The 22,275-nt window shown below is 55.2% G+C and overlaps 1 protein-coding gene across 5 annotated transcripts; it reads right to left on the bottom strand.

Annotated features, from left to right (window-relative positions):
- Nucleotides 1–2,751: 2,751 nt before the first annotated feature.
- P2RY2 (purinergic receptor P2Y2) lies at nt 2,752–20,551 on the bottom strand. 5 transcript variants are annotated; one of them, XM_054576240.1, is made up of 3 exons: nt 20,537–20,551; nt 9,478–9,754; nt 2,752–4,534 (listed from the first exon to the last, which is right to left on the bottom strand). In XM_054576240.1, exon 3 carries the CDS (start codon nt 4,528–4,530, stop codon nt 3,400–3,402), a length of 1,131 nt encoding a protein of 376 aa, XP_054432215.1. In that variant the 5' UTR covers nt 4,531–4,534; nt 9,478–9,754; nt 20,537–20,551; the 3' UTR covers nt 2,752–3,399. The 5 variants fall into 5 exon arrangements, with proteins under 5 accessions (XP_054432215.1, XP_054432213.1, XP_054432216.1 ...); XM_054576238.1 differs by lacking the exon at nt 20,537–20,551 and adding an exon at nt 19,582–19,706; XM_054576241.1 differs by lacking the exon at nt 20,537–20,551 and adding an exon at nt 19,582–19,706 and having other exon boundaries at nt 9,478–9,656.
- Nucleotides 20,552–22,275: the final 1,724 nt, after the last annotated feature.

Raw genomic sequence — 22,275 nt, 5'->3', positions numbered from 1 at the left:
AGTCTGGCGTGGTGCCCAGGCCATGGGTTAGCACACACAGCTCATGCAGCTGACTCTAAACAGATCAGCCCAAATCTGCCACGACAAGGGTGGCGACCTGACCTGGACCTAGACTGGAGCAAATATATCAGGGGAGTATGTTGTTCAGGGACTTTCCTAGCCTTGGACGGTGAGGGGGAGAATGTCTTTTGGGACTCCCCGCCCTTCTGGGCCCTGGGATACTTGCTACCCAGGGCAGAGACCCCTCTGTGCCAGGTCCCCTGCCCTGGTTGCTCCGAGCTCATCGAGAACAGCTGCTACGGGCAAATCAGCAGCCATTTACCTCCTCTGCCCCCCTCTCCCTCCGCCACCTCCGCGGCAGCTCTGTCCACTCCGGGTGGTGGGGACGGCAGCAGGGTTTCCACAGCGGCACCGACCTGCCGTGAAGGGCACAGAGCAGCGGGGACAGCCTGGGTCCCCGGCGTACGTCCAGGTGCCATGCTGACCTGAGTGACCTTGGGCAAGGCCCCTCCCCTCTCTGGCCTCGAGTCTGCAGCTGGGCTGGATAATCCCTGGGGTCCCTCCCTGTCAGGTGGCTGTGCCTTTTCAGAGTGGCCTTCAGGAGTCAAAAGCCTCAGAAAGTGATGTCAGGGTGAGGAGGTGGGAAGGTGGGGATGGGGTAGGGAGACCCAGAGAGTAAAAGGAGATATTTTAAAAGCGGGCAGGTCCCCCCACGTCACTGCTAGACAATGGTCTGGGACCAGGAGTGGAAAATCCTGCTCTTTCTTGAGCTGAAAATAGCACAAGGCAGCAAGGTCAGGAGCCTCACCCACCAGGCGGGTGGCCTGGGCACTGAGCAGCGGGCAAGGTGTCCGCACAGAGCGGCCAGGCTGTCCAACTAGGGTCCAGAGGTGGGACCCTGGGCCCATCCCTGGTTCCCTTAGGGTCTCCATTCCCCACCCCCACCAGTGCCTGCCACAGGATTAGATGGTGAGTCAGCCACCCCTCATCCCCTAGGTAAAGGGTCCTGTGTCCTTAGAAATCTGCAGACAGCTGGGTGAAGGAAGTCTTCATGGTGCTAGGCCTGGGTTTTTGGCATCTACAGGACAGCTGCTGGAGGTAGGTGGGCTGGATATGAAAGGAACTAGAGAAACTAGAAAGGGGACTAGAGGAACTGGGGCCCATGGTGGCCACAGCCCCGCCCCCACCCACTGACACATAACCAAGAGTTCCCAAAATCATGATGTATAACCCCTGCCTCTGGGTCCAAGGAGGGTTGAGGAAGTCAGAGCCCAGCATGTACACTCTGGCCAGCAGAACACCTTACCTGGGTAGGGCATCCTTATAAACTGGGGCAGGGTTTAGCCTGAACAGCTGCTAGTGGGAAACAGACAGACTCCAGCCTACAGGAAAGGCTCAAGGACAGCCTCTAAGAGGTAGTCACCAAAAATTTCATAGGGACTTGGGTTCCATTAACAGAAGTATATGACCTAGAATGTGGGAGGTAAGCATTTAACTCTATTTTGGGCAGGTCACCCACATTGCACAATGCAGAGTAATCATTTGGATCATGGCTTGTGATGGGCCCCTGTCACGTGAGGGAGCTGTGGAACCAGACTCTAAATAGAGCAATGCCTGGGGGTGCCCCGTTTTGCCAAGGTAGAGTGGGAAGGGTGGAGTGGTCACCGGAAGCAGGGGAAGTGGGGTGAGGAAAGGACCTCTCTGACAGGGTGGGCCCACAGGGCAGGGGCCCTGAGTGAGGTCTGCCAGCTTTGCCCTATCCCTGCCAGAGTGCTCCCTGTCCAGCTGAGCCCCACACATCTCCAGAGTGCTCCTGGCTGGGCCCAGAGCCCGTCACAGGTGAGACTCATGCCCCCCACACTGAGCCCTGACCCAACCTGAGTACCAACCATGGTGCCGTGGCTGGATTTTCCCCCAAGGCAGAGGAGTGAGTCTCTCCCACACTGCTAGGGCAAAGGGAACCTCACGGTCAGGACAAGGAGGGAGCCCTGACTTGGCTTCCTTGTGACCCAGCTCTCCACCTCCCCCTCCATTCTTGCTTTGAGCCTGGGAACGAGCTGTCCATCCTGCATCCATTTCCTGCACACCCCGCTCTCCTGCCCCCGTGTCTTTGCCCAGGGTGCACCCTGCGCCTGGATGTTCTCTGATAAACCACTTCTCTCAAAAGCTACAGCTTAAGAGTCCGCCCACTCCGGGGAGCATTCCCTGACCACCTGATCCACAGCCCCAACCATTCAACATTATCGAGTGGTGTGCTGGAGCAACTTGTACCTGCTTGCAAAAGCCAATTGTTAAATTTTCAGGAATTTTGCAGAGAGGGTGATATCATATTGGTCATCTGAAATTGGCCATGGTAAGAGTGTTTGCACCGCAGCAATTGGCAGTGCTACAAATAAGAGGTTCCCCTCACCCATCTGGAGGGCCAGTTAAATGGTTTAACATTTACCAGTACATGATAGGCTGTCACCCTCAGGTCCTAAACAGGAGGATCCCAAGGACTGGGATCCCACCTGACTCCTCTCTGTGTCCAACAGAGCCAGGTACAAAAGCCAGTTAGCTTAAAGTGGGCGATGGCCTGGGGTCTGGAGAGGGGACACCTCATATGAGACCACTGCTGAGGCAGCTAGAGGGAAGGCAGGTGGCAGATGAGAACATGTGGAAAGGAACCTAGTGTGCTTGCCGAGAACTTCTCAGATGGCACCCCATCCTCCAACCACAAAATAAGGCACAGCTCAGCAGATCACAATACTTTTAGTATAAGTTACAGCCTCAAACTGGCTCCCAGCACATGGGAGCCTCCAGTTGGGTTTATGACATCAGTTTCCAGGTGTTCATCTCCTGGGCTGGGGGAACTCCTCACCGCTGAGTCCACTGCACGCAGACCTGCTCCAGACTCCCGGGGGTAGCTCTGGCTCTGCCCTGACTGCTTACCAGAGTCCTCTATTCAACCTGTGACCCCACCCTCCCCAGGTAGCTCAGGCCCAGACTCCTCTGTGTGACCTTGGTAAGTCACTTTCCTCTCTGGGCCGGTTTCTCCACTTGAATTGGTTCAGCTGGGCTCCAGTCTAGGTACCTTGGCAGGCACAGCCAGCTATTTATGTGGGTGAGTCAGGGCAGCAGCAGCACTGGCTCTGAACCCTTGCCCTTCTTGAAACCTTATTCCCCAACTGACACATACAAATGGTGATAGGGCTGTGGGGACTGTTGAGTCGTCTGGACCACGGAGAGTGTCCTGAGCCCCTGCCAGACGACAGTGTTGGGGTCATGGCTCCCTTGACCATCCAGCATGAGTCATGACGACCCGTATCTGGGGAGACCATCCCATTGGGCCAAGTCCTAGTCCTTACAGTTCTCCCTCTGCCTCCAATATAAACTTGCACAGGCCGGAGGCTTCAGGTCTTAGAGCCTGACGTCCTTAGTGTTCCCATCACCAGCCAGCACGGACTCCGTCTGCCTGGAATTCTCGCTGCTGGCCGATCTGTCTTCTGTGTTGGTGTTGGTTCTGTGAAACTTGCGCAGGTCCAGCTTACGGCTAGCCTGGGCAGTAGGAGTGGGATTTGTGGGTGGCTTAGAGTCCCGGGCGAAGCGTACGAGCCTCTGCCCAGCCAGGAAGTACAGCACGGGGTCAAGGCAACTGTTGGCGCTGGCCAGCGGCCGGGTGATCTTGTAAGCCATGTTGATGGCATTGAGGGTGTGGCAACTGAGGTCCAGTGAGCGGAAGGAGTAGTAGAGAGTGCGGGTGACATGGAAAGGCAGGAAGCAGAGGGCGAAGACAGCCAGCACCACCGCAATGGTGCGCACCGACTTGCGTTTGGCTCGCGGCAGGCCCCCTGCAGTTCCGTAGGCTGGCTTTAGCAGCCGCCGGGCCATGAGCACATAGCAGACCAGGATGGTGGCGAAGGGTACTGCGAAGAGCAGGCCCAGCATGACGGAGATGTAGGCCAAGAAGTGGTTGAAGAGATAAGGGGCCGAGGTGTCGTGGCAGGTAATGCGGTTGCCACGTGCGCTGGTGGTGACGAAATAGAGCACAGGTGCCTGGCAGACCAGCACCAACACCCACACAGCGGCTGCCACGCGGCGGGCATAGCGGGCCCGACCCCAGCGCAGTGAGCGCAGTGGGCGCAAGACACCCAGGCACCGATGCACGCTTATGCACGTGAGGAAGAAGATGCTGCAGTAGAGGTTGGTGTAGAAGAGGAAACGCACCAGCTTGCAGAGCACGGTGCTGAAGGGCCAGTGGTCACCACGTGCGTAGTAATAGACCAGCAGCGGCAGGGAGGCCGCGTACAGCGCATCTGACACGGCCAGGTGGAACATGTATGTGGTGGAGGCATTCCATGTCTTGAGGCGGCACAGGAAGATGTAGAGCACCGCGACGTTCAGACACAGCCCGAGCACGCACACCACACCATAGGACACGGGCAGCAGCACGTACTTGAAGTCCTCGTTGAAGCGGCACTTGTAGCCCAGCTCATCCCCATCCCAGGTGTCATTGCTGGTGCCGTTCCAGAGGCCCGGGTCTGCAGCCATCGCCCTGAAGGAAAGGGGTGGGGTGGGGAGAACAGCCATTAGGTCATGGCCCGGGCTCCTCAGAAAGGCTTGACACACCCACCTGACCAGGGCCAGGAGGGAACCCAAGTGTCCAGATTCCTTTGGTTAAGATCTGCCCAATGACATTCAAGGTCTTTCTTGCCATCTGACCTGGCTCCCTGGATCCAGAGGGCCCAGAACCTCAGAACCCTGGAACCTCCAAAATGCATGAGATCCATAAACATTAAGATCATATAATTCTAAAACTTTAGAATAGGGGTAGGCAAACTATACCCTGAAGGCCAAATCCAGCCCACCAGTGTGTTTTCATAAATACAGCTTTATTGGATCACAGCATTACATGCATTTACAAAGAGATGAGTAGTTGAGACAAAGACCGTATGTTCCCCAAAATCTAAAATATTTACCATCTGGCCTTTTTCAGAAACAAAATATGGCAACTTCTCTAGAACCTCAGGAACACAGAGTTCTAGATCTGGGATTCTGAATTCTAGAGGCTGAGGATCCCAGGGAGTATCATTTCAGAGTCATGGACGGGGGCCGTTGAGGCTGATGGGCTCTACCCCGTGCCCACTGCCTTCTGAAGCAATGGCCACTGGCCAATGGGCAGCCCATACCTTCCTGGAGGCATTAAGATGTTCTTTCCTTTGATTCATTCTTTGCCTCCCTAGGGAGGCTCTGGCCCTGTGCCGGGTGTTTTGGTATTGAGGAAGTATTTCCAAGGGTCTCCCTCTTTAGTCACTCATTTACCTACTCAGCAAACATGTTTTCGATACTTCTATGTTCTCACACCTTCTGCACATGTAAACAGCAGGGCTGCTCCTTGCCCTGTGAGGCTACCAGAAGGGACAGTGACCCTCCTGAAGATTCCAGGGAAGTCTGGGGTGGCGGTGTGAGTGAGGACGGCTGGGGACTTCATTTGTAAATTAAATTCAGCTTCCTCCAGGCCTACCCGGCTTTTCTTCCACACAGCCGCTATCTTGAGATAGTGTCCCTTCTTCGTCCCTGGTGGGCATATAACACACCCACAGAGCCCGACTGCACAGCAGACAGCGAGCACACAGAGAACAAGTCCACCTTCCTCCTCTCCCCACCTCCACCAACATGACCACAAAGAGCTCCCTCTCAGCTGGGAGGCAGGGGACAAATATCCCAGTCTGGAGGGTGAAGATGTGTCCAAAGGCCTCAGAAAACAGGCTGGAAATCCTAACAGGAGTCCCTGGTCGGCAGTTTTGGGACAAACACAAAGAATAACTTTCTAACAGTGTGAAGGGGCAGGTGGAGCTGACCTTTCTCAAGACCCTACTACTATGTGTGCTTTGTAAATGTCACTTCATTCTATCCTTACTACATGCTTCTGGGCACCAGGTTATTATGCCCGATAAAGAGGGTGAGACATAAGCCATTCAAGTACCTTGGCCAAGGTCACACAGTTGGGGACAGGCTACAATTCCTATCCAGGTCTGCCCCACAATGGAAGGTGCTACTGGAGGGAGAGAGTGAACTCCCTGCTTATGGGGGCGTGCCAGCAGAGTCTGCAGGAGGGCTCGCGTCCTGTGTATGGGCGTGCCTGGGAGGACAGACAGGGCAGATGATGTGTGAGTCCTCCCTGCCCTGAGAATCTGAGGCTGTACAACTCCCTTTATTTTAGAACCTGGGGTCCTGAGAGGCTGTGACATGGGGAGTCTGCAGGGCCAGCGATATCCACTCCTTTAGACACTAATCTTCATGCTCAGCATGGCCTCTCAGCAGCTGTCGGAGGCCCTTGAGGTTGAGAGTAAAGGGGATGAGGGACACATAGGTCCCTTAGTTTCCCTTCTTACCTAATACGGCACCACCCCCACCCGCACCCCAAAACTTCCCTGTCTCCTGTTGTCAACAAAGGTGCGACCAGAGAAAGGGAACCCACACTTGTGACCTCCCTCCCATAGTCTCAGGTTCCTTCCCAAGGAGCTGGTGCAGGTCCAGGTCGAGGAGGCACTGAGAAGCCTATGTGGTACTGAGCTGAGAGGGGGCAGCTATAGAGGGCCTCTGGCAGGGCCAGCCTGTCGGGACCCCTCTTTCCTGGGGCCAGGGCTCCGGACCTGGCAGTAAAGCATTTCCTGCATCCCACCCCTGCTCCAGGCAGCCTGGTGTCACCTCCATCCACCTTTGTTGCTGGAGACACTGCATCAGCCTCTCTGCCTTCAGCCTCAGTCTTCCCTCAAACCAGAGGGGTCTTCGTAAAGGACAAAGTCATTTCCCTGCTTGAAGCCCTCCCTGGCTTTTGCCTGCTGTCAGGAGAGTCTAGCCCCTCAGGCTGGTGCTGGAGGCTTTCATAATCCAGCCTCTGCCAACCTCACCAGCCCCAACCATTCTCTGTGACCTGCTGTTTCCCGAATGTACCCAGCACTTCTCTGCTCCCAGCCTTAGTTCATGTTGCTCCTTCAGCCTGGAATCCTCATATCTCCCTGTTGAAATTATAGCTCTATCCTTCAGCGCAGCAAGCCCCAGTGACTGCAAAGACCTGGCCTCTGGAGCCAGGCCTCCTATGTCCTCAACTGTAAAATGAGGTCATTGAAGGCACCTCTGTCGTAGGACTGCTGTGAGGATTGAGGGAGTGATCTGTGGGAAATGTCTGGAGCAGCGCCTGGCACGCAGTAGATAGGCTGTGATGTGATGAGCTTCCGGGCTCAGCTCAGATGTGGCCTTTTCTTGAAATCTTTGGGACACTCTCTCAGGCCCCTGGTGGAGGAGTGACAGGTCTTGCCTGAAGGCTATGGAGCAGCTGAGTGTGGTGGGCCAGGCCTGGGACCTCCAAGGACAGAGACCTGAGAGCTGCTTGGGAGGGAGGCTGGAGAGGCTGGCCCGGAGGACGTCTGGGTGGAGGAGGGTCAGGAGAGAGTGGCAGACAAGAGGCCCGGCTCAGGGGTTGGGCGGAGGAGCAGGAGCGGGGAGAGGAGGAATTCAGTGCCAGACATGGTAAGTGTGGGGTGCCCTGAAGGGGCGTGGTGGGGTGTGGGGATGGGAGAAGGCTGGGACCACCAGATCTGACACTGGGACGTGGGCTGGGAGCTGCTGGCCTGCAGGAGCTGCAGAAGTGTGGAGGCCTGAGTGTGAGGCTGAGGGCCTACCGAGGGGCCGCATTTCCTGGGCCTCCACCCTAGGACCCCAGCTTGGGTGTCCAGCTCTGCCACAGAACCACAGTGACATCAGGCATTTCCTGGCCTCCTGAGACTCAGACCTCTCATGGACTGAGGCCTCCATGGCCTTGGAGAACTGTGGCCATAAAACCTCCCTCATGAGATCGTCTTCCCCACTGGAGACAGGGAGAGCGCCCCTCCTCCCCCCGTGACACCAGTCCCACCTCTGGGCTGCTGCTTCAGTGCCGAGGCCCGGCCGGTCTCTCCTCAGAGCCGGCGCCAGGGCCCGAATCCTCCCCTGGGCAACATCCCATGGCTCTGCACAGTGCTCCTGCTAATCACTAGTGGTGGAATCTCTGACTCGGATGAGGGGGCGGAGACTTCCTTAAGTCTCCAGTGAACCCCGGGAGCTGCCTTTCCACCTGTTTTAAGACATCCTGCCTCCACCCTTCCAGGCCAGCTGGGATTCCACCGCCATGGCCCCCTTCCAGGCTGACTCTGCCCACCCTCTCCTTCCACGGGCTGGCTCGCCAGCTTGTGATTACATCTTTCCTGCCCCACCCCTGCCCCCGCCCCTGCTTAGGGGACAGCCAAGTCCCTCCCAGCCCTCTCTTCTGCCTCTTCTGACCTCTGATGCCCTTGGGGCCTCACTCTCTGCTTCCTTAAGACAGGCTCCCGCTTAACTTTGTCTAACACCACTCGCCAGCCCCTCCGTGCCCAGTCCTGGCTGGCCCTGCCCTGAAGGGCTCCTAGTCTGGAGGGAGCTGTGAGCCATTTAAGTGCCCTCCCAGGCTTCCCTGCCCTTGTGCATACTGTTCCCTCTGCCTAGGAAGCCTTCCCAGAACCCACCCGCACTGCACCGCGTCCTGCCCAGAGCTCAAGGCTCTTTTCAAATGTCACCTCATCTCACCTCAGTTCTCCTCCTAACACCACCCCCAGGCACGCCTCACACCCCCCCGTTAGTAATTTGTCCATCCACTCACTACCCCAACACACTCCAGATGCTCCCCGAGGACTGGGGCCATTTGATGCTTTCCCCTGTCCCCATCGTCTGGCCGGAGGACTGATTTAAAGTGAGTATAACGTGAACGAGAGAATGAATGAATGAGCTAGTGAATAAAGCAAGCGCAAAAGGCTATGGGAGCCCAGAGGAGGCTGAGCTTTATGACGGTGGCTCTCCTTTCCCTCATGCCTCGGAGAGCCTCCCAGACCACGATGACACTTAAAGATTTCTCAGCTGCTGACGCTCGGGGGCCAGGAGTCACCCCCGCTCTCCTGCGGCCCAGCCCACGCAAGGCCTGCTCCTGCCCTACACAGGTCCCAGTACTGTCTCCCTTTCAAGAGCTGCAGAGAAGGCTTTGCCCTTCTCTGGACAGAGGGAGGGGAACCGGACCCAGATATTCTGGAGATGGGTTGGCTGTCTGAGCAAGCCACATTCTTCTATTTCACCCATCTCTGGCTCAGGTCACGGGTCAGCCTGGGTCAGGGGTCCCACCCCCTCATTTTGTAGGGGCCAAGCCTGGGCTGAGAAGCTTCCATACAGCATCTTTATTTATTCTCCTCACTCCTCAGTAGACACTGCCATAGAGGTGAAGCTATTCGTTCAATGCCACACTACTGGGAATTGGAAAAATTGGGCTTGACACCCAGGGCTGCCTGGCTCCGAAGTTTGAATTCCCCACAGCCCGGCATGAGGGAGCAGGGTAGAGGTCTCCTTGATCTGCTTCCGGTTCAGTGTGTATACACACATGCACGCACCTGACCCAGCCTCCCAGCCAGTGGACCGGCCCTCGCACGTCCGTACCTGACCAGCCCCTGTTCTTGCAGTCAGGATGCTCTGTGCCCGCTCAGGTTCTTCACTTATGAATGCACACGCTTGGACAGGGCTGCAGGGAACTCTGGAGGAAACAGGAAAAACAGGTCCCCCGCCTGGGGCCACACCCAGCTTCCAGCATTTCTCAGGGCAGGCCGTGCTGTGGGCTCCTGAGACACAGGGAGGTGGAGACAGTGTGGGCTCTGGGTCACAGGCAGTCAGCCAGGCCGAGCCCTCCTGGGGCCACCTTCTCTGCTCCAACCTTGGCCTGAAAGAGGCAGAGAGGTGACCTGGTGTGCTGGTCCTGGTCGGGGGTCCTCTGCCTACTGGCCGTCCACCCTCAGTTCACACGCTCGGGGATGGGAGTTCCCAGCCTCCTTCCCCAGGAGCCCCCTTTCACAGGAAGGTGGTTCCGTCAGGGAAGGTCTTCCCAGATCCTGCAGAGCTGAGCTGAGCTTCCAGTTCCCCTTCCCTTGGTTTTGTTTCTGTGCTTCAGCCCCACGACAAGAAACAGTCAATACCCTCCTTGCCCAGGATACACTTGATAGCACTTCAGCCAATACAGTTTTGCTCAAGCTGGGTCTCTACACAAAATGCTCCTTCTCCCCTTAATCATGACTCCATAGGTGTTGTAAACACGTGAACACACACAGGCATGGACACACCTAGATCGACACAGCTACACAGAGACACGCACAATCACACTGAGCTGTACATGCAGTGCACACACACACAGTCCTAGTCAGGGCCTAGGACAGCCGTTAAAAATCCCTTGTGCCGAACTCGCATTTGATGGAGGAAGAAACTGGGGCCCAAGACCTCACAGTGAGTCAGAGACACAGGCGAAATCAGAAGCCAGGTCTTCTGGGTTCTGGCTCTGGGTTTGTCTTGCCTGGGAGCCCCTCTCACGTGCCGGGCACAGGGCTTCAGTGAGGGGACGGTTACCTTGCAGAGGGGCCCCTGTGTGGACAGGTGCCAGCATCCGCCAGAATCTGACACATCAGAGGGGAAAAAGAACACCCTTTTTCCGTCTCCTTCATCTCTCTACAATGGGGGCGTGGGGTCCTAGACAGCTGAGGCCAGGTCCCCAGGCTGGAGTGCAGTGCAAGCGTGGGGGAGTGTGGCGAGAGGAGGTGGGGCCGCAGGGACAGGACACGGAGTAAAGGCACTGGAACATAACCCTGGGCCACTGTTTTCCCAGTGTACCTTGCCCCAGGAGCTTCAGGTGGACCTGGCCAGTGGGTTGGTAGCTATGTGCCATTCTGCTCTAGAGTCTAGTAACAAGGTCACACCCTGTCCCAGGGCCACACCCTGTCTTCTCCTTAGGAAATGCCTTCACTCAACAGACTAAGGTAGAGCACAGAACTTTCTCAGGGTCACCCGCTGATTTCTGAGGGAGGGTCTTCACCATCCGTCCTTTTAGGTTTCAAACCTCCAATATGTCCTTGACAACCTCTCTTTTCTCACCCACGTGAGAACCATTACTCACCAAGTCCTGTCAGTTCAACCAGTGGAGTGGCTCAGAGGCAGCATTTCCCCCACCACATCGCCCCAGTCCCCTCCCTGGTCTCCATGCCTCTACCCCTGCCCTCCTGTCCCTGTGTTGTATGGCAGTCACAGGTCTTGTTAAAACATCAATCTGACCACACACTGCGGAGCTCAGAGCCCTCCCATGGCTCACTGTTGCCCCCAGGCTATGTCCAAGCTGCTGAGCCTGACAATCCAGGCTCCACGGGTCTCTGCCCCGCCTCTAGACAGCCCGCCCTCTCTGCCTCCATCCTCATCTTCCTGTGTCAAGCACAGCAAGAGCGGTCCCACGGTCTATCTTTGCTCAGGAACACCATCCCTCATCTTCTAGCAGCCATATCGTAAGAGTTGAGTGCTTTTTCTGTGCCAAGTTCCATGATCCGTGGCTTCACAGACCCCTTCTCATTTAATCCTGAGAAGCTCAGAGAAGCAAAATAATCTCTCCAGGGTCACAAAGCTAACCCATGGCACAGCAGTCCTGGACTGTCTGACCTGTGCCCCTGACCACTACCTCCTTCCCTCCAAAGCCGAGGCCCTCTCCTCCAGGAAGCTCCCTGATGGGCCCTCTTTGAGACCCATGGCTCTGCTTTTCCGGTCAGTTCTCTGCCACAGGGAATGCCCACAGGCAGGGCCCAGGATGGACTCTTCCTGACACTGTTCAGGTGTGAAGCAGCCATGATTATTGTACCCATCTCACAGAAGGGGTAGCCCAACGTCTCCCCCAAGGACATCAGTAAGTCAAGGGCAGAGCCAAGCCAAACATGCAGACTACCTGCCCCACTGACTTGGCTCTGCCTCTACCCCACCCTGGGCCCCAGGCTAGTGAGCCCAAAGCCAGGAGGAAGGGCTGGGCAGTCCCCAGGCCAGCTGAGGAATTTCCAGGGTGGTTAGAAGACATTCCAGCTCCTCCACTAGGGCGACTCTGGAATGTACCAGCCTGGCAAGGGATTGCGACCCATTCCCATTCTAAAAACCCCTGCTGCCTGCTTCTGCTGTGAAGGGGAACAGAAGACTTGGACCTGAAACACCATCGAGGGGCAGGAGAGGGCACTGGGCAGGTGGAAAATCCCAGCTCTGCCATCCCTGTTGTGGGACCTGGACAAGTCTCCTCTCTACCACCTAAGTCTCAATTACCTTGCAATCTAAGAAGAGCCCCTGCTCCATAAGTTTGTTGTAGTTAACAGTGATGATTTAGAATTCATTTTATGAAATAATGAAAAGAGATATGATTGCAGAAGGCGAGGAAGGCAGGGAGGATGGGGGTATCTTAGGAAGACAAGAAGGACAGGAAACCTACAGGAATTTGGGGCAGAGTAGCAAGGTCATAGCCAGACTGGCCACAGATCAAGTTTCCCACACTGAAGATCATCCTCAGAAGGGAAGGAAGCCCAGGGATCCCCAACAGGAACCAGACCCCACAATCTTTCTTCACTCACTCACCTTCTTACAGGAGTTGTCATATCTATGCCTGTTCCTGCACAGGGCACTTGGGCATTCCAAGGTGGGTCACTGTCAAGGCTGGCAGCGTAGGGGAGTGGCACATGGAAGAAGACCCAGAAATAGGTAATAACAACTCAGGGTGATTAAGCTGAAGGAAGCAGAGGTGACAGGGTGGAAGGAGACAAGAGGACCCCTAATGGGAATGGGGAAGTGGTCAAGGAAGGCTTCTTGGAGGAGAGGACACCTGGCCTGTATTTTGGAAGGGGTCATTTGCGTGAAGAAAGAAGAAAAGCAGAGTGAGCAAAACCAAGGCAATAGGTCACACAGTATATTTGGGGAACTGTCAGTCATCCCTGGACTGAGAGTGGACTGAGGGGAGAAGAGAGGGCAAGTCTGGGGTAAAAGACAGGAAGGATCTTGGGAGTCATTCTCTGCCCCTTCCCAAATGTCATCCACAGAGCTGAAGGCCAGTGGGCCTTGTCTTGAGTGCTTTCTGTACCACAAGCACAGGGGCTCATCTGGGGAAATGGCTGGGAAGGTAACCTCAGATGTTATCAAAGGTGCTCTTGCAACGTAAAGCCTCAGCAGCCTCTTCCAGGAAGCCCTTGTTCTCTGCAGCCCCTTTTGGACACACTCTCCCTTTTGGAGTCCCCAGGATCCTGGCTGTGGGAGCCATGCTTTGGGGTTGAGCTCAGATCACCTGAGTATGCGGGTGTTAGATCAACCAGACTGGTCCTTCCGCCTTACCATTCAAGTAACTGAGACTCCTTAAGAGGAAGGGCCTTACTCGAGGTCTGGTGTTCTAATTCCAGTATTTTCATTGTGGGGTTGAGCACCTCCACCCTCTCCCCAGAGCGGGACTCCAAACCGCCTGCTCTACTCCCGACCCAGCACGGTCCAGCCCAGCCCCGCCCAGCACAGGGCTATAGAGATGCACTGCTAACCTGAACCATTCAGAAGCACTGGGCCCTGTATTCCAATAACCTATCACAATCCAGCTGCCTGTAGCTAGACTCAAGAGGCAAGAACCACCCTGACTGGCGTGGTTCAGTTGATTGGGCAATGTTCACAAAGTGAAGGGTCACCAGTTCAATCCCCAGTCAGGGCACATGCCTGGGGAGCAGGTTCAGTCCCCAGTTGGGGCATGTATGAGGGGCAGCCATCGATGTTTCTCTCCCTCTCTTCCTCCCACCCTACCCCCCTCTCTAAAAATAAATAAACAAAATCTTTTAAAAAAATGAGGCAAGAGCCCTAGGTTCAGGCTCTAACTTGGAACTGCCCGTGCTGTGTAATCTTGGTCAAATCAGTTTCCCACTCTGAGCCTCAGGTTCTTCACCGGTCATTTGGGAAGAGTCACTGCTACACAAGACAGCTCACGAGGAATGAGTAATGTAAGGGGACAGGTGGGTGAGTGCTCTGCGAGACCAGCAAATCATGCGCTGCCCTGATGCGGGGGCTGCATCTATCCATCAAGGCTGAGAGACATCGAGACACTTCTCAGCAGGGGGCCCTCCGGGGTGACCCAGCGCAGGGGCCGTGGTCAGAACAGTCAGGGAAGGTTCCCGGAAGGGGCTGTGCTCAGGTCTGCAGAGAAGCAGAAAGTGTCCAGCTTGGAAGGAAAGACGGAAAAATAGAGAACCCAAGGTAGGAAAAGAGACAAAATGTAGAACAGGATACAAGCGAGTCTGTGATTCTGAGACTCTCGCATTCTGAGTGCTGCCAGGGTTCTGAGTTCATCGGTTCTCGCAGTCGAATTCCAAGAGTCTCTGGTTATGTTTCTTTAATTATGTTATTCATTGTTCCTGATGGCCTTTGGTTTTGAGATTCTCAGAACCACAGGAGTCTGGACTCTCAGAATAACATAATAATAAGTCACTTTCCAAGCCACAAAGTCTCAGCAAGCACCTGCCAATGCCCCCATGTGCCTGACCCCAGAGGGGGTCTGCAAACCCAGACTCAGATCAGACTCAGTCAGGTCCGCGAAGAGCTCCAGTCTGAATGGGAAGAAAGCCACAGACACGGGCCAAGTCTACTTGGGTGATCCAGCCATGACCAAAACAAGCCAGGGGCCATGGAGCCCAAGATAACTCCCAACCAGCCTGGTGAGGTGGTCAGGAAGAGCTTCCCAGAGGAGAAGTCATTTGAGCTGGGACCTGATAGGTGATTGGGAGTTCACTTGTGGACACAGAGGTAGGAGGGCATTGAAGGCAGAAGGAGGAGCAGGTACAAAGACTCAGTGGTATGATAGTGTGGCCTGTTTCCCTAAAGCCAGGTGTCATGTGAGGCTGGAGTGGACGGTTAGGTGGCACAGAATGCGTGTGGGGGAGGTGGAGGAGGGCTGCAGGGCTCACATGGAATGCCAGGCTGAGGAATTTGGCCTCTATCCTGAGGACAATGGAAAGCCATGGCAGGGCTTAAGTGGAGAAGGACATTGTTGGAGCTGACTTTTGCAAAGATGGTGCTGCATGGAAGATGGACAGGATTGGGGAGGGGAGGGCCATGCGGGCCCCAAGAAGACTGAGGGAGGTCCTCCTCCCATATTTCCAGTGCCCAGGCAGTCATTGTCACTACAATAACAGTGACAGGGTACCAGGACAGAGGGCCAAGCAGGAAGTAATTGCTCAGGAGAGCCCAGGCTGCCCACTCTCCCAGCCGGGACTCTAGTTACTCATCCTGAACTAGAAATGACTCAGAGCTAAGAGATAGTGTGGCAGGGGAGTGGAAGGACTCTTTTTCTCAAGAACCACCTGTCATCCTCCCTGGAGCAAGGACTTCCACTTCCACTCTGGGCCAGCTCTCACCCAGTCATTCATTTCCCAAATACTCGCTGGCATCTCTTTTAGCCCAACCTGTGTTGGGTGATATGGACACAGAGAGGAAGCAGGCCTGGCCTGGCCAAGTCCTGCAACTGACCTCTAGGATGGGCACAGAGGCCATACAGGCCCCCACAGCCAGCCTCCACACCGTCAGGCCTGAATGGCTCAGGAGCCCAGGCCTGAGAACACGAAGGCAGCCCAAGGAGGTATGGGCCAACGGGTACACCAGACAGGTCCACAGAAGGCAGTTCAGGGAGAGGGAAGATTTCATTGGGGGCACCTCCACCTCCTCTCACCGGATCAACAAAGCTTCCCTAGTTTGGAGGGGGCATTACATTATCAGCAGCTGGGTAATCAGGCCACAAGCAAGACCTAAAGACAGGATTTCAGGGCAGGATTCAAACTTCCTTCAGCCTGAAAGCCAGGGGACCAGGCTGCATCTAGATGGGGTTTCTATTTTGAATGGGGAGGTATGAATTGCAGCAGGTAGACTGGAGCCCCAGCCTTTACCAGCTTTGTAATCTTATTTCCTGAGCCCTTATTTCCTCATCTGCAAAATGGGGATAATAATTCCTCCCTAACAGGGTTGGTGGAGGGAAATTTATAAATTGCCACTAGTAAATAGAGGCAGCATGGGCAGAGGAAGGCAGTCAACAGTTAAAATTCCCCAAATCAGCCCTGACTGGAGTGGCTGGTTGGGCATCGTCCCCCAAAGCGAAAGGTAGCCAGTTCGATTCCTGGTCAGGGCACATGCCCATGTTTTGGGTTTGGTCCCCCCTGGCGCGCATACAAGAGGCAACCAATTGATGTTTCTGTCCCTCTCTTTATCTCTTCCTTTACCTCTCTCAAATAAATAAATAAATAAATAAATAAATAAGAAACGTGAATGGCTTTTTAAAAATTCCCCAAATCAGTGTGATCCCTTGCTATCGCACCCATTTTCAGTTACTGTCTTCAGGATGCATTTAAGTCTATGAGTATCACAGCTCTCCCCTGTGCATTGCATTTTACATCTTACAAAGCCCTTTTCTGACCACTATCTTAAGAATCCTCATAGTGAGAAAAGGGAACCCTAGTGCACCGTTGGTAGGAATGCAGACTGGTGCAGCCACTGTGGAAAACAGTTTGGAATTTCCTCAAAAAATTAAAAATGGAACTGCCTTTTGACCTGGCAATTCCTCTGCTGGGATTATACCTTAAGAATCCTGAAACACCAATTCAAAAGAGCCTATGCACCCCAATGTTCATAGTAGCATTATTTACAATAGCCAAATGCTAGAAACAGCCTAAGTGCCCATCAGTAAAAGGGTGGATCAAAAAACAGTGGTACATTTACATAATGAAATATTACGCAGCAGAAAGAAAAAAGGAATTCCTACCCTTCCCAATAGCAGAGATGGAACTGGAGAGCATTATGCTAAGTGAATAAGTCGGGCGGTAAAAGACAAATAGCACATGATCTCACCTATAAGTGGGACCTAATCAATGAAACAAACAAGCGAACAAAATAGAACCAGAGACATGGAAATAAAGAACAAATTAACAGTGGCCAGAGGGGAGGGCGAAGGGGATAACGGGAAAGAAGGGGAAGGGCCAAGTCTAGGAACATGTACATAGGACTCATGGACAAAGACAATGGGAGGGGAAGGTGGGGGTGGGTAGGGCAGAGGAGAGTAATGGGGGGAAAATAGGGACAGCTGTAATTGAACAACAATAAAAAAAAATTTTAAAAAGAATCCTCATAGTAACTTTGCATTTGAAGAGACAAGGATCATGATGCCCTATTTACAGATGGCAAAACCAACACTTGGAGGGGCACAGTGGCCTCTCTAAGAGCTACTATGATGAAAGAAGACAACCCAAAGCACCCACAGGGGAGCCCATGAGGCCTTGGTGATGTTTTCACACTCTGGTGCTTGAGAGATCCAGAAGCCTTGGAGCCCTGTGGATCCTGGACAGGAGGACAGATGTGGAGGGGCCATAGCCTCACTCTTCAGCCCAAGCTTGACAACCATTTATGAGGGTTCCCACTGTGATCCTCCAACCCATTTGACCAGACCCCAGGACAATCCAAGACAGGAAGAAGAGAACAGTGCAAGCCGTCCATGCCAGGGCCTCCCCGTGCACAAACTCTCAGCATAGGACCTTACTGGCTCTCACCTCCTTTTAGAGTCTGGCAGGGTAGAAACTGCCCCAAGGTCCCCCAGCAAGTTGGGGGCAGAGCTGGGGTGAGATCACTCGCTGGTCCCCTGGCTCCCACTGGGGGAGGAAGAGTCCTAAGTGTCCCCAGATTCCTCAACAGGAGCATCTGAGGGGTCAGGGAGGTGTTCTAACAAGGGGGTAAGGGCTCCGAGTTTAAACAATGCCTGGATGGTTCTGGTGTCAATATCACAAATGCCCTGACCTCCATGCACTTGGCACTACTCAATCCATTCTCCACCCTGGAGCCAGAAAGGGCTTTCTGAAGTGGTGCTTTGACCATGACTCTTCCCTGCTCACAAAATTTCCATGGCTCCCTACTGCCCTCAGGGCAAAATCCAGATTTTCAGCCTGCACACTCTGGGCTCTGGGGTGCCCCAGGACACACTGTTCTGGCAACCTGTGCCACCCACTCTGGTGACCTGATTCCGGTTTCCCCTTCTTTGTAATGACATGGAGCTTCACTGCAGACAAGCCTTCACTGGGGAAGCTGGCAACAACGGGTGGAGGATAGGGGCTGCTGTTGCTCTTTCAGTTCAGCTTTGCCCTCTGCAGGTGCTGGTAACACAGAAGTAAGCTCCTGCCCTCCAGGGGGCCTCAGACCTGGAGACTGGAAAGGCACAGACACAGGCCATGACAGGCCAAGTGGGAGCAGGGCTGTCAGCACTGGGACTGCAAAATTCCCGAACCCAACCCAGCCTGGGGATCAAGGAAGGCTTCCCAGAGGCGGAGACAGCTGAGCTAGGCCTCAGGGTGGGTAGTTCTCCAACTGTGGAGGAGGAGAGTGGGCGGGCATTTCAGTCAGTGCGCACAGAATATGCAATAATCCAGAAGCAAGAAACTGCCCAGTGTGTGCAGCAGACTGCATGCAGTTACTAGCAGGTGAAGAATCAGGCAGGAGAGGGGCTGGAGAGGTCGGCAAGGGTCAGTTCTTGGAGGCCTTGAATCTCAGGCTGAGGGTTCAGTCTGGGCCCTGTGGAAGTCCTGTGAAAGTTTAGCCCAGGGAGAACAGTTGGGATTTGGGTTTCAGGAAGTTCCTCTAGGGACTGACCCCATCCCCAAACCCACCCCCAAGCTGCGAGCCTGTCCAAGAGGACATTGGCCCTGAATAGCACCCACACATCAGCTTCTCAAGAGCCCTCAAATCCCACATCACTGTTATTTTCCTTTCACAGACGAGGTCATGAAGCTCAGGGAAGGGATGTGCCTTGCCCAGGGTCACACTGGCCAAGGCAGGATTGGAATATAGGTCTCTGATTCTCAGACAGCTTTTGTGGGCCATGTCTGCTCAAAGAATCTCCCTCCCAACCACTTCTACCCACTCAGATAACTGACACTTTACTGGTGCCTCACCCTGGCCCTCAGAAATTCCCCATTATTCCAGCCTAGATACAAAACAAATCAAGCACCTCAGGCTGTGGGCCTAGGGACATCAAGGATACAAGGAACAGGTACCACCAGCCCCTCAGACCCCAAACTGGAAGTTCTAGTCCACAGCATGGCCTGGCCCTTAGATCTGGCTCCAAGGGTCCCAAACCTGCAGCTTAGCTAGGGAGTGGAGGGAGGGAACTGCCTTTCTCCAGACTGACTTCTTTCAGCACCACCTGCTTGATTAGAAGTCCCCTGACAGAGGCTTAACTGTCCTTCTAGGCCACTGCCCCAACCCCTGCCACCCTAGTCTTACCGACGCCCTGCCCCTGGAATGAGCTGGGCTCCAGCGGTTCGCGGGTGTCCAGCCGCCACGGCGGCGCCCACTCCGGAGCGCGCGCGCGCACACACACGCACGCACGCACACACAGAAGTTATACAAGTTCAATTACTGATACCGCAGGGACACACGCGCTCACCCACTTACGCACAGACTCTCTCAAATACGCGGACACACACTCACCGGGGTATCCGTCCGCACTCCCCGAGATCAATGCTTCAGTGGAGACAGAGTTCGACCACACACCCAAAGTGCGCTCACACGGACTCGCAATGGTGCCCCACTCGGACGGCCACACGCGCAGGGCTCTGCCTTCCCAGTGTGTCTAGTAGACAACGCCGCGTTCCCGGCCGCGCCCGCCGACCTCTCCCCGCCTCCGCCCCCTCCAGGTGGCCCGCCCCTCACCTCCGCGGGCGTTCGTCCGCCCGCCGTGCGGCCGCCACCACTCCCAGGTACCGGCGCCCGCGTCCCGCCGCTGCTGCAGGGACCCCAAGTGCCAGGCGGCCCCGCCCGCCCGCCCGGCGTGGCTTCCACCCCGGCCGGGTCAGGCGGGGGCGGACGGACTCTGGACAGACTCTGGAACTGCTCCGCCCCGTGCTGACACCCAGCCACCCGCTCGGGGACCCTGCCAGGCGATAGAGCGGCGGGGCCAGCGCGTCTACGGGTGCTGCACGGGGAGGAGCCGGCGGCGACCGTCCTACCGCCAGGCCGGGGTTTTCAGAGGCGCTCAAGTTTTGCAAAATTTGTCTAGTGCTTGTGTGGCTCCTGTCGCTGCCCACCATGAGACCTTGCCATGAACCTGTGCCCTCTCCTCCCAGGGACCTGCTTAGAGACCCACCCTGAGGACTCGCTTCCCTTACTTGGGATCCGGTAAGGGAGAGGAGGAGGGAAATCCAGGTATTCAGGGTCCTGCTTCTCTCCAGCTCCGAGATGAGGGCGGCGGCGGGGCGGGGGGGGAGCCCCCCTTGTGCTCCCTTTGCTTAATCTCATTCAGAGAGAGTCACTAGAAATTTCCTGAATCCTCCGCTCTTTCCAGTCCCTCATCTTGAGCTGCTTCCCCTGAGCTGCTGTCTCAGAGGACTCCAGCCATCCGCGTCACTCTCTCCTCTGCCCTCAACCCCACTCTGATGGCCTTCGCGGTCAAGGGGTCCTAGGAATTGTTGAGCATGTGAATGAATGGGAAAAATGAATGAATGAAAGAGTGAATGAGTGAATGAATACCCTGGTCTCTCTCATTCTCGTCTAGGCGCCAGGAAGGTAGCTTGTGGCTCAGCTTTAGCAGTGACTCTGTGAGACCTTGACCCAGTTCCAGTCCCTCTCGGGGCCTCCTTTTCTGTGAAATAGAGGCAATCACACTCACCCTCCTGCCAACCAGTGTCCATCCGTAAGGGCTTTGGGCAGGCAGTGTCTCGCTGAGTGCACAGTAGGCCTCTTTCTGTAGCCAAGGAGCTTGCTCAGGGCCCTGGGGCCTTGGGTCCAGCTGGGCTCCTCATCAGCTGACCGGCACCTGGCTGCTGGCCCCAGGAGGGGCCCAGGAAGGATGCCGGCTGCAGCCTTGCCAAGAGCAGGAATAGAATGGACACAGAGCCCTGTATAGTTGAGCCACCCCTGCAGTCCTCCAGAGGCCTCGGCCGGGAAGCACAAAGGCCTCTTGTCCAGCCTCCTCCACCTATTGTCCAAGCTGGTCCATGCGGCTTCTAGGGACCTAGGAACCCTTGTGATGCCTATTTATGGAGCCTGTGCCTTAGAGTCCCAGTGTGGGAAGTCCCCTGGGCGCTGGAGGCCTAACCAACCCCTCTCCCTTCTCCTTTTAGAGTTCTACTGTAACTGCTATTTACGTCAAAAAAATCCCTTTGATACCAAGATGAGGACCCAAGGCTCTGCCTCAGCCTCCAGCCGACCAGAGGGTGGAGAGCCCAGGGCCTTGCTCCTGCTCTGGCTCATCTCCGTTACTTTATAGCCAAAGAAACTGCATTCCTGAGACACAGAGTGTCTGAACTCCCGCAACAGGAGACTTAGTGAGGCCTGAGGAGCAGAGGAAAGGGACTTGTCCTTGAGCCCCATGGCCTTAGCTTCAGGTTCAGGCTCTTCTTGGAGCCTCAGTTCCCTCTTAAGCAAAATGGTCATAATAGTCCATTTCTTACTGGCCCATCTCTTTTCGGGGTTTTGCCCATTGTCCTGAGCTGCTCAGGTTCGAGGGTTAGTATCCCTTCTAATGAGGGGCCACAAGTCTAGGTCCCCTGGCATCTTCCCAGACACTCTCATCACTGGGCTTCAGAGAGCAGGTCCAGCAGGCTCCAAATCTCTCAGCCGAGTGCCCCCTTTCTGGTGGCTGCCTAAGGAGCCCCCATCACACTTCAACCTGAGCATCTCTGCTTTTATCTTTATTTATTTACATTTTCTGGTAAGAGTTTATTTAAAAAAAATATAGACCTTTTCATAGCTAAATGATTTTAGACCCCTTGACTCAGCTAGGAAATTGAGGCCCAGGAAGCCCCAGAGCAAACCCCATTTGGAAGGGTGGAATAACACCCAGGGAGCCTCTCTGCAACCAAGCAGCCAAGGTGGGCTAGTGGGGAAGGCCCAGTCACCTAATGGTCCCCATATGGGAGGGGGTGCGGGAGGGGGAGAGGGTCAGGTTCCATTAGCAGCCGTAGGCCAGGATACAGAAGGGCAACCCAGGAGTGCTTCTCCTGTGTATTAGGCTTCCCGTCTTGCCAACCCTGAGGAGGCTTTTGGCTCTCTTAAGCCTTCTCATCTTCCTTCTCTCGTCCTCTGTCATCTCCTCTGAGAAAACCTGCTCTCAGAGTCTGTGCTGGGAGTGGAGCCTGGGCCCTGGCTCCGCCTCCTCGCTGAGCTGAGACTGGATGCCTCCAAGCCTGCCTTCAGGGCCAGGGTGGTGACTCTGTTGCCCCTCCTAATCATCGCCTGCCTTACGCCCTCTGGTAGCCCCAGCACCTTCAGGACAAAGCCCAGCTCTGCAGCCTGCAAGGACAGGTCCTCCCACCTCCCTGCCTCACCTCCTGCCTCTGATCCAACCCCGCTGCCCTGCTGGCCTCCTGCCGGGCACTTGCTCAGTCCACCAGCAATGCCCCTTTG

This window comes from Pteronotus mesoamericanus, unplaced genomic scaffold (assembly GCF_021234165.1).
Source record: "Pteronotus mesoamericanus isolate MK-2021 breed Mesoamerican mustached bat unplaced genomic scaffold, CSHL_Meso_final contig_33, whole genome shotgun sequence".
NCBI lineage: Eukaryota > Metazoa > Chordata > Mammalia > Chiroptera > Mormoopidae > Pteronotus > Pteronotus mesoamericanus.
The sequence above is the reverse complement of the archived record's forward strand: the minus strand, read 5'-3'. Positions and strand labels throughout refer to the sequence as shown.